This window comes from Delphinus delphis, chromosome 4, assembly GCF_949987515.2.
Source record: "Delphinus delphis chromosome 4, mDelDel1.2, whole genome shotgun sequence".
NCBI lineage: Eukaryota > Metazoa > Chordata > Mammalia > Artiodactyla > Delphinidae > Delphinus > Delphinus delphis.
Window position 1 is genome coordinate 47,488,502 of NC_082686.1, and position 12,424 is coordinate 47,500,925.

At 39.3% G+C, this 12,424-nt stretch overlaps 1 protein-coding gene and 1 pseudogene across 4 annotated transcripts in view; one reads left to right on the forward strand and one right to left on the reverse strand.

The window, feature by feature from the left end:
- Positions 1–12,424, forward strand: part of CMSS1 (cms1 ribosomal small subunit homolog) — a 383,527-nt gene that overhangs the window by 338,829 nt on the left and 32,274 nt on the right. For all 4 annotated transcript variants that reach the window (XM_060010537.1, XM_060010540.1, XM_060010538.1 and 1 more), the window contains one exon: positions 9,027–9,115. In XM_060010537.1, coding sequence (XP_059866520.1) covers positions 9,027–9,115 — 89 coding nt within the window. The remainder of the gene's footprint in view (positions 1–9,026; positions 9,116–12,424) is intronic.
- On the reverse strand, positions 11,055–11,729 carry LOC132424037 (lysine-rich coiled-coil protein 1-like; annotated as a pseudogene).

Below are 12,424 nucleotides of genomic sequence, written 5' to 3' on the forward strand. Positions count from 1 at the left end.
AACCCGGGGGCTTCCCTGGTGGCGAGGTGGTTGAGAGTCCGCCTGCCGATGCAGGGGACACAGGTTCGTGCCCCGGTCCGGGAAGATCCCACATGCCGCGGAGCAGCTGGGCCCATGAGCCATGGCCGCTGAGGCTGCGCGTCCGGAGCCTGTGCTCCGCAACGGGAGAGGCCACATCAGTGAGAGGCCGCGTACTGGAAAAAAAAAAAAAAAAGAAAAACCCGAATAATCATATAACTGTTAGAAATTGAAGCATTTGTTAAAACATACCCACAAAAAGAATACTACGCTCTGCTTCTTTTACTAACAGATTTTACCAAATGTCAAGAAACAGATCATCTTAACTATTCGTATACAACTATTTCAGAGGACAGAAAATGAGGAGACATTTCCCAACACTTTTATGAAGCTAATATAACCAAAATACCTAAACCAGGCAAGGACGATACTAGAAAGGAAAATTATGTAAATAAATATCTAAATAAAATGGTAACCAAAATAAAAACCAACATTATTAAAAAAGAAATACGTCATGATCAATTGCGATTTATCCTAGGAATAGCAAGGATGGTTTAACATTAGACAACCTATTTTCACAGTTGGCCACATTAACAGATTATAGGAGAAACCCATATAATCATCTCAGTAAATGTGAAAACAAAAGGCATTGCATTAAATTTAACACCTATTAGTGATTTTAAAATAAAACAATAAACAAACCTCTTAGCAAACAGAATAGAAGGAAACATCATTTAGCTATAAGCAGCATCTTCTCATGCAAGGGTAGTGTGGACTCCACATTAGAATATTTGGGATTCAAATCCCAGCTCTGCCTATTAATTGTGTGACACTGGGCAAGTGTTAACAAATTGTTTGATGAAAGTTAGCTTCTATCATTTTTTTTTAAAGTCAGGCTTACTGAGGAATAATTTATATAGCAAATAATTTACATAGTAAAATTAACCCCTTTTTGAGTGTGGTTCTATGACGTTTTACTAAAGCATACAGTTGTGTAACCACCACCACAATAAAGTTATAGAACATTTCCAACAATCCCCAGAAGTTTCCCATCTCCAGTCCCCAGTAACTACTGATCTGTTTTTTTATCCCTATGGTTTTGCCTTCTCCAGAGTGTTAAATAAGTGGAATCACACATTATATACCCTCTTGATTCTGGCTTCTTTTGCTTAGCATCGTGCTTTTGAAACTTACCAGGTTATGGGTTTCAGTAGTTTATTCTGTTGAGAAACTGTGAGAACTATAGGAGAGTTAAGCAGGTCTATAGCCAGGGCAGATCTAGGTTTCTGTGAGGCCTAAATCTTACGTAATTTGGGGGACCCTCTCTTAGAAAAAGAATACAAAATTACTGATACAAAATTAGGTATGAAAGAAATTATTTTAAATAAGAAATCACAACAGTACTGTTATAAACACAGGAATTTTGAAAAGTTTTATTTTACTCATCCCTATCAGATAACTGTAAAATACAGCATCTACTCTATTCCTATGAAAGAGACTTGCCATTTAGAATAGACAAAATGGGAACCTAATTTTCTGCTTACAGTTTTACATTTTTGATGATTGGAAGAATTTTCCACTGACTAATTTCTGGTTTCATTCATCCCAAACCTGCTTTCTCCTCCACTTCCCACATATTTCTAAGGAAGGAGGCTACAGGTATGTTTGTGTCACAGTCCACAACCTCTAGCCCTGTACACTTTGTGTCAGATGTCTGGTGAGTTGGCATGGGGTAGTAGGAATATTCCTGGAAGTATTCCTACAGTAGGAGAGCTAGCAATAATTTAACTATAGACTTTATGATTATGAACCTTATAATATCTCATTAAACTCAAGCTCAATGTCTGTCCAACCAGCTCCCTCTAACTGGATCCCCAAAATGCTCACTTCAGCTCCAACACTACTCACTAGGAGATAGGGACAGAGGTGAATTCTGAGTAGAAATAGACAGTGGTCTATTGTATTTATTTTAATCACCATATATCTTTCTTTTGCAGATTTTTTAAGAAAAATTAACTGTATGATCCATTGCCAGTATTCTCCCTAGGGCCTAGAAGGAGTTCATGCAAGTAAATACTTAGAAGCTTAAGGAAATTGCTGGGAAATTGGATTTCTGATACTTTTCATAAAGAGGACAAAGTCAGGGATTGAAGGAAAGAGAAAGATACGTGCAACTGTTAATTTTAACTTTTTGCTCTTTTTGCCTGGGGTTGAAAAAGAACCGTGTACTTGACTCCACTCCCATCTGGTGGTATCCTTTTTTTTTTTTTTTTTTTTTTTTTAAAGTAGACCCTCAAGGAGTTGAAAATAAGGTTGCACCGTCTTGGTGACTCCACTCCATGGGCTGAAAATCAGCCACTGGGACTGAGTGGCACAGGCCTAGCTTAACTTCCTCAAATGCCAGCAGTTCTAGAGAAATCTAGATGCTAGAGCCAGGCTGGTTAGGTTGGGTCCCATTACTGTTCTTTTAATACTCTCTTAATGGAAATCACAGTACTAGCATCCTTACTTCAGAAAAGCAGTTTTCTTCTTTGGAACCAAAAAACATCACACACAGACTAAAGAAAGAACTAATTTATTCAACCTTTATCTGATATTAATATCAAATATATAATTAATCATATTAATATAATTAATAGAGTATATTAATATAACTCCTGCTTTTTTATCAATATTTACATGTTATATTTCAGCCATCATTTTGCTTTTAGCTATATCGTCATATTTGAGGTAAGTTTCTTGTAAACAGCATATAGTTAGGTCATTTTTTTAATCCACTTTGTCAACCTCTGTCTTTTTTTTAATATAAATGTATTTATTTTATTTATTTATGTTTGGCTGTGTCAGGTCTTCGTTGCTGCATACAGGCTTTTTCTAGTTGCGGCGAGCAGGGAATACTCTTCATTGCAATGCGCTGGCTTCTCATTGTGGTGGCTTCTCTTGTTGCGGAGCACGGGCTTTAGGTGCGCGGGCTTCAGTAGTTGTGGCACGTGGGCTCAGTAGTTATGGCTCGCGGGCTCTAGAGCGCAGTTTCAGTAGTTGTGGTGCACGGGCTTAGTTGCTCTGCGGCATGTAGGATCTTCCCAGACCAGGGACCGAACTCATGTCCCCTGCGTTGGTAGGCAGATTCTTAACCACTGCGCCACCAGGGAAGTCCCAATCTCTGTCCTTAAATTGGTGTGTTTAGATCATTTACATTAATGTAATTGTTGATATGTTGGGATTCAAATATGCCATTTTATTTTGTCTTTTCTGTTTATTTGCTATTTCTTGTTTATCTTTCTGCCTTCCTGTGCGTTACTTGAACATTTTTAGAATTCTGTTTTGATTTATTGTAGTATTTTTGAGTACATCTCTTTGCATAGCTCTTTTAGTGCTTGCTAAAACACTAGTGTGGGTGTTGGCCTCATTACCACTGGGCAGTATGTAAAGTCCTGATTCTCTACTAGGGTTCCTCTGACCCCAGTGGGGAAGGAAAGGTGCCCTTCATTACTATCAGGAGGAGATGGAAGTCCAGGCTCACAGTGTGTTCTGCATTGATACTGCACTGGTGGTGGTGGTAGAGAGCAGGGGTCTGTTACCACCCTTCAGGGATGAAAATCTCTTCAGGGGTTCAGTCCCTACTTGATCACCTCTGACACCACCCTGATGGAAGGTGGAGGAGGAGTTGGGGTGCCTCATTACAGCCTGACAAAGGTGGAAGTCTAGGTTCCCCACTCAGCCTTTGCTGGTGTAGGCAGCAAAGAAAACAGTTTTTCTGTTGTGTTTGGCTGAAGTCAAGTAGTTATTATCTAAAGGTTTTCAGTCTTGCTAGGCTGTTGTTTTCCTGGTCATTTTGTTAAACAGAGCAGACATTTGTTGCGGTTTTTTGTCTGCTCTCACTGGCATTTCCAAGTTACTAGCTTCTTTAGCTCCAAGTCTGAGATAATAAGGCAAAAAGAAAACCCAGGGAGCTCACCGCTGTGTTGTTCCTTGGGCCCCAAAGTCCCTAGCATGTCTGACTTCTCTCCACCTTTCAGAGATCTCCAATGTTTGTTTTATATGTAATGGTCAGGATTTTTAGCTGTACTTAGCAGGAGGAATAAGGGAAAATATGACTACTACTACTCTCTTCCCAGAAGCAGCACTATAAATACTTTTAATGCCAACTTAGTCCTTCATTTAAAAATCCCTGTTAGGGACTTCCCTGGTGGCGCAGTGGTTGAGTATCTGCCTGCCAATGCAGGGGACACGAGTTCAAGCCCTGGTCTGGGAGGATCCCACATGCTGTGGAGCAACTAAGCCCATGCACCACAACTGCTGAGCCGACGCTCTAGAGCCTGTGAGCCACAACTACTGAAGCCCGCATGCCTAGAGCCCATGTTCTGCAACAAGAGAAGCCACCGCAGCAAGAAGCCCGTGCACTGCAAGGAAGAGTAGTGCCTGCTCGCCACAGCTGGAGAAAGCCCGTGTGCAGCAACAAAGACCCAATGCAGCCAAAAATAAAAAAATAAATAAATTTTAAAAATAAGTAAAAAGCCCTGTTAATCTTCTACCTGCTACTACTTCATTGGGTAGAGTCCTTTTTTTTATGCTACGTAGTTAAAAGTCAGGGTATTAATCAGGGTTCTCCAGAAAAACAGAAACAACAGAATAGATATCTATATATCTATCTATATTTATCGCTCTCTCTCTCTGTCTCTCTCTCTGTGTCTCTCTCTCTGTGTATCTATGTGTGTATACATAAAGGAATTGGCTCATGCAATTATGGAGACTGTCAAGTCCCAAGATCTGCAGGATAGACTGACAAGCTGGAGACCCAGGAGAGCCAATTGTCTAGTTCCAATCCTAGTCAGAAGGCTTGAGAACCAGGAGAGCTGGTGGTGTAGTTCTAGCTTGAAGGCTGGCAGGCTCCAGATCCAGGAAGAGCCCATGTTTCAGTTCAAGTACAAAGGCAGAAAAAATTATCTTAATCAGGGGAGGTCATGCTTTTACTTCTTTTCTTTTCTTTTTTTAATATCTTTATGGGAGTATAATTGCTTTACAATGTTGTGTTAGTTTCTGCTGTAGAACAAAGTGAATCAGCTATATGTACACATATATCCCCATATCCCCTCGCTCGTGAGCCTCCCTCCCACCCTCCCTTTCCCAGCCCTCTAGGTCATCACAAAGTATCGAACTGATCTCCCTGTGCTATGGGGCTGCTTCCTACTAGCTATCTACTTTACATTTGGTAGTGTATATATGTCCATGCCACTCTCTCACTTCATCCTAGCTTCCCATTCCCCCTCTGTGTCCTCAAGTTCATTCTCTACGTCTGTGTCTTTATTCCTGCCCTGCCACTAGGTTCATCAGTACCATTTTTTAGGCTCCATATATGTGTGTTGGCATCCGGTGTTTGTTTTTCTCTTTCTGATTTACTTCACTCTGTATGACAGACTCTAGGTCCATCCACCTCATTAGAAATAACTCAATTTCGTTCCTTTCTGTGTCTGAGTAATATTCCATGGTATATATGTGCCACATCTCCTTTATCCATTCATCTGTCAATGGACATTTAGGTTGCTTCCATCTCCTGGCTATTGTAAATAGTGCTGCAATGAACATTGGGGTACATGACTCTTTGAATTATGGTTTTCTCAGGGTATATGCCCAGTAGTGGGATTGCTGGGTCATATGGTAGTTCTGTTTTTTTAAGGAACCTCCATACTGTTCTCCACAGTGGCTGTATCAATTTAGATTCCCACCAACAGTGCAAGAGGGTTCCCTTTTCTCCACACCCTCTCCAGCATTTATTTTCTGTAGATTTTTTGATGATGGCCATTCTGACTAGTGTGAGGTGATACCTCACTGTAGTTTTGATTTGCATTTCTCTAATGATTAGTGATGTTGAACATCTTTTCATGTGTTTGTTGGCAATCTGTATTTCTTCTTTGGAGAAATGTCTATTTAGGTCTTCTGCCAATTTTTGGATTGGGTTGTTTGTTCGTTTTTTGGTATTAAGCTGCATGAGCTGCTTGTATATTCTGGAGATTAATCCTTTGTCAGTTGCTTTGTTTGCAAATACTTTCTCCCATTCTGAGGGTTGTCTTTTCATCTTACTTATGGTTTCCTTTGCTGTTCAAAAGCTTTTAAGTTTCATTAGGTCGCATTTGTTTATTTTTGATTTTATTTCCATTACTCTAGGAGGTGGGTCAAAAAGGATCTTGCTGTGATTTATGTCATAGAGTCTTCTGCCTATGTTTTCCTCTAAGAGTTTTATAGTATCTGGCCTTACAGTTAGGTCTTTGATCCATTTTGAGTTTATTTTTGTGTATGGTGTTAGGGAGTGTTCTAATTTCATTCTTTTACATGTAGCTGTCCAGTTTTCCCAGCACCACTTATTGAAGAGACTGTCTTTTCTCCATTGTATATTCTTGCCTCCTTTGTCAAAGATAAGGTGACCATATGTGCGTGAGTTTATCTCCGGGCTTTCTATCCTCTTCCATTGATCTATATTTCTGTTTTTGTGTCAGTACCATACTGTCTTGATTACTGTAGCTTTGTAGTATAGTCTGAAGTCTGGGAGCCTGATTCCTCCAGGTCCATTTTCCTTTCTCAAGATTGCTTTGGCTATCATGGTCTTTTGTGTTTCCATAAAAATTGTAAAATTTTTTGTTCTAGTTCTGTGAAAAATGCCATTGGTGATTTGACAGGGATTGCATTGATTCTGTAGATTGCTTTGGGTAGTATAGTCATTTTCACGATGTTGATTATTTCAATCCAGGAACATGGTATATCTTTCCATCTGTTTGTATCGTCTTTGATTTCTTTAATCAGTGTCTTATAGTTTTCCGCATACAGGGTTTTTGCCCCTTAGGTAGGTTTATTCCTAGGTATTTTATTCTTTTTGTTGCAGTAGTAAACGGGAGTGTTTCCTTAATTTCTCTTTCTGATCTTTCGTTGTTAGTATATAGGAATGCAAGAGATTTCTGTGCATTAATTTTGTATCCTGCTACTTTACCAAATTCATTGATTAGCTCTAGTAGTTTTCTGGTAGCATCTTTAGGATTCTCTTTGTATACTATCATGTCATCTGCGAACAGTGACAGTTTTACTTTTTCTTTTCCGATTTGGATTCCTTTTATTTCTTTTTCTTCTCTGCTTGCTGTGGCTAAAACTTCCAAAACAATGTTGAAGAATAGTGGTGAGAGTGGACATCCTTGTCTTTTCCTCATCTTAGAGGAAATACTTTCAGTTTTCACCATTGAGAATGATGTTTGCTCTGGGTTTGTCATATATGGCCTTTATTATGTTGAGGTAGGTTCCCTCTATGCCCACTTTCTGGAGAGTCTCTATCATAAATCGGTGTTGAATTTTGTCAGAAACTTTTTCTGCATCTATTGAGATGATCATATGGTTTTTATCCTTCAATTTGTTGATGTGGTGTATCACACTGATTGATTTGCGGATATTGAAAAATCCTTGCCTCCCTGGGATAAATCCCACTTGATCATGGTGTATGAACCTTTTAATGTATTGTTGGATTCGAATTGCTAGTATTTTGTTGAGGATTTTTGCATCTGTGTTCATCAGTGATATTGGCCTGTAGTTTTCTTTTTTTGTGACATCTTTGTCTTGTTTTGGTATCAGGGTGATGGTGGCCTCATAGAAAGAGTTTGGGAGTGTTCCTCCCTCTGCTATATTTTGGAAGAACTTGAGAAGGATAGGTGTTAGCTCTTCTCTAAATGTTTGATAGAATTTGCCTGTGAAGCCATCTGGCCCTGGGCTTTTGTTTGTTGGACGATTTTTAATCACAGTTTCAATTTCAGTGCTTGTGATTGGTCTGTTCGTGTTTCTCTTTCTTCCTGGTTCAGTCTTGGAAGGCTGTGCTTTTCTAAGAATTTGTCCATTTCTTCCAGGTTGTCCATTTTATTGGCATATAGGTGCTTTTAGTAATCTCTCATGATACTTTGTATTTCTGCAGTGTCAGTTGTTACTTCTTCTTTAATGCTTTTAGTTCTGTTCCAGCCATATCTGATTGGATGAGTGCCACCCACATTAGGGAGGGAAATCTACTTTATTCAGTCTACCCATTCAAATGTTAATCTCAACCAAAAACACCTACACAGAAACATCCAGAATAATGTTTGACCAAATATCTGGGCACCCTGTGGCCCAATCAAGTTGACACATAAAATTAACCATCATAGTATGTAAACATTTAAAAGCTCAGGACTACCAAACTAGTTAATTTGTACCTAAATATGAATTCTGACCAATATTACTCACAACTTCACATTTTGGGCTTTGAGATATACCGAAAAACTCAAAGGGAGTGAGTAAAGCCTTTCAAAGATTCAAAAATGTGCTCAAAGAGAACAACCACTAAAATCTGGAAGACAGTATGGCATTATGGGAAGTAAGAAACTTATGGTTGCCATGTTTCTTTAAAAGAGCTTTTTAACAGAAAAATTATTAAAGTTTTTATTTTTCCTGGTTCTTGGAGTAAGAATTTACTTTTTCCAGTGTTGAAAGATTTTATAAATTCAAATTAAGAATTTCTCATGATCTATAATCCTGCTGTCCCACTTTCTTAACATTACCCCTGGAGCCAGCACACTGGCATCAAGAGCTGGCTGGTTCTCAGTGCAGGCAGTATCACTTGTGGGGAAGACTTTGGACTCAAATAGGGTTCCCAGGTGTGTGACCTGGGGCAAATTACTTCATCCCTCTAAGCAGCAACTTTCTTATCTGAAAATGGGGAGTTTAATATCTGTAAAATCAGCGTGAGTGTTCCATAATTAAACATTCTGAAATTTAGACATCTGAATAATCTTCATTTTTGCAGTTTTATAAATAACACTGCCACCTTCGTTCTTAAATCTCTGTCTTCATTTTGGATCATTTTCTTAAATTCAGCTTCTTAGAGGTGAAATTAATGAGTCAAGGGATAGAACCTTCTAAAAAGATGGTACCAAGATTACACTAGCAATGGGAGAAAGAAAGAGAGAGGTGCTTTTCTCATTTTTAAACTTTGTGTTTCCTAGAAGCATCAGATGGTGAAGGAGGAGGAGACCCAGCAATGATGCAGCAGGAGAGAGCTCCAGTTCCTGCCCTGTCAAAGAAAACCGAACAGGTGACAGTCACTGTGGGAGAGTCACAGCTGTTGGCTCTGAAATCAGCCTCTTCTACCCCTCTACAGCATTCCGTGTGCTTCAATACCAGTTATTGGTGGGATTTGAGGGAAGCTTTTACCTTCTCCGCCTTTGAAAGAGCCATGCTTCATCAATTACAAACCAGCAAGGTCTATTTTTCCCCCTAATATATTTTTTACAATATAAATATATTTTACAATAATGATAGCTTAGATTCTTGTATTACATTTTTACCAAAGACCCAGTTTTATTCTTTGGGTATAGTTCCTAAGAGAAGACAAATAGCATAGATATGCAAGATTACCCCCACACCAATGCATTATTACAGTACCAAGACATGCTGTGAGCAGGCTCCCAGGCCTTCATGTCTATCTAGCATCATGTCTGTTGTGTGAATTCTTATTGGGGATTTGCTACCTTTGTATTACCACAAGTGGCCATTTGATAAACTTTGCTCCTTGGACTTAGGACCTTTTATTGCCTTTTTAATCTTCTTGCTGGCCACTCACATCCATTTGCACCTTTCTTACATTATTGTCCCTGAGACCTAATTGGTAACCATGTGTGATTTTTTAAAGGACTATCTAACTGTCAGTCCAAAGTTACCATCTTCTTCATAGTAACATATGTGGCCTTATTCTTATTGTAGGTGGCCCTAAACACATTCCACTAGAGTTTTGTGACCCAAAGTTTGTGACCAGGCTCAGGATAATTGTGGGAAGCAGTTTAGCATTTTGGTTACCTACAAGCTGTGACGCCTTGGGCAAGTTAAACTCTCTGTGCCTCAGTCTCCGTATTGGTAAAGTGGTGATAATACGTGTATTTTCTTCACAGGGTTACGGGTGAGGATTAAATGATTAACACTTGTTAAGCTCTTTGAACTGTGGTTGGCAAAGAGTAAGCACTGAAGTGATAATTCTTATAGTAAAATATACTTCAAGTCTTTTATTTTATTCATTATTTTTTCTTTGTGAGGTGGGGAATGCAGCAAGATATACATATTTAATGTATAATCAGTCTTGGTTTTCTCTCTAGACATTAAATATTTAACTCCAAGGCCCTGTATCAATTTTAGTTTGCACCATTCTTTCTAAGATCTACAGGTTAACATCTGTAGCTTTTCAATTTATTTCACAAAGATGTTGTTTGATTTTACCTCACTTAACTCCACTGACCATACCATAGTCATGCCTTCTTTGACCTCTGCCTCTAATCAGTGCCTACTTGCAGAACTTGTTTCTAAATATTCTTTTTTTTTGTAGAAATTAGAACTTTATTATATTATAAACATTTCCAGAATATAAACTGATTTTGTATCAAGACTCCTTGAAACGTTTAAAACTGTATGTAACTTAAGCTTATTATAATGTATGTCATTTTCCACTTTCCAATATAGAAAATATACTGCAAGTTAGATCTAACAAAGGAAAAAAAATCAATCTAAACTGCTTCACAGAGAAAACTAATGAATATAAAAACACCCACCCCAAACTAAAACCCAATCAAGAAATGGATTCTGTAAAGCCTATTAATCCTCCAGTTTAAAATAAATGACGTCCTAAGGGAAAAATACTTCCACCATCATAGCAATTTGATGAATTAAAGCAGAGCCACTCTCGTTAAGGGAAATTACATTATGTATAAGAAAAATGTAGTAATGATTTTAGAAAAGAGGAAAAGTAATTTCCATGTTGGAGAGCAAGCACACTAAATGTTTTCTGTTCACTTAGCCTTTGTACCTGCTCACATGAAAAGAGCGATAGGAACATCATAAAACCAAGCTCCTCAACTCTTTTTTCAGTTTAACCTCAGGAGAACCAATGCAAGAGCTTCCAAATCCAAGGAGAGACTGGTCCCAAAGCATCTCCTCTTCTTCCTTTCTTTGACTTGTTCCTTTTTCTCTTTACTACCCTTAAGTTCCTATTTCTTAGAGGCTACATCTTGGCTTTTTTTCTCCTTTCGGTTCTTAAGTTTTTCTGTACTGACTGTTTCCACCTCTGTTTTGTTTCTTTGGATGCTCTTGTATTTGTCTAAATCTATTTCCTCACAAGTTTTCTTCCTCTTATGCTTGGGCCGCTCCTCCTCTCATTTTTCCCGGCCTTTCTCTGGGAGCCTTTTTCTCTTCTGATGTATCTGTTTATAACTAGCTTGACGGGCACTGGTACTGTTTTCTGAGGAGAGGTGCCTGTAAACTCCAGATTCTACACTGTATGAGCTACAGTTATACTCTTGCTGACTAAAGTTCAGGGGTACTGGTTTTCCTGAGAAACAGTCCCTGGTGAATTGACAGCAGCTCAGGGAGTTCAGTCTCAGCCTGCTGTCATGAGCTGCTAGCCACTGAGGTAACCACTTTTCCACTGTTTGCGAAATACTGCATGGTCTTCGGTAGGTCTGGACGGTTTCACAAAGGAGTCTTTGATCAAACATTCTACACCTGGGTCTAGAATCAACCTCTTCTTTGCACCCACAGGTTTCCAAATAATCCTCTCTCATCTTTCTGAAACAAGTCTTTGGCTCTAAGCCTCTGGCTTTCTGCACTTTGATGTAATCTTCAAGTTCATCTTGAAAAGAGTCACATGTCTTTGAATGCTTCATTAGGTTGACAAGGAGTTCTCCTTAACAGGTTGAGAACTTGGTGGAGAAATTTGATCATATTCACCCATTGATTGCTTCAGTTTTTTAGCATGAACTTTTCCCAAATAGTGAGACTGTGCAACAACTGAGGAGCTAAAAACCGTGATGCAGAGATTTAAAAATCTATTTTTGTCCAATACTCCGCTCCCATTCACCTCATAATGTGAAATCCATTGTGATTCAAATTATGGCACTACTCCTTATAAGCCTTTTGCAAAACGTATCTGTAAAAAGTTCAGTCTTTGCTCATTCAACGTGGTACCTTCTCTGAGGCAGGGGCCCCCTCCGCGCCAACGCCGCCCGCCAGTGGACAGGCCGAGGTGGAGGAGGCAGAGAGGCAGGGACCACCGCTGCCGCCGCCGAGCGAGCAGGGTGGGAGCAGGAGGCGGAGACCGGCCTTCCGAGGGGAAGTGGCCACCACCACCAGCGGCCAACTGGACGGCACCGCCGCCATAACGGTGAGGAGTGCTACTGCACTTGCTCTAAATATTCTTTGTAGCCCACTGGCTTTCTTTTTTATTACTTTATCCCTTGATTTTATTTTTGATTGTTCTTCACTTTTTCTGGACTCTTTGGTGAAAGAATAAATTTGCATCAATAAACTCACCCAAGCCTGCATCTTTACTGTCTTTTTATTGGCAGAGCGTTCACCTTGC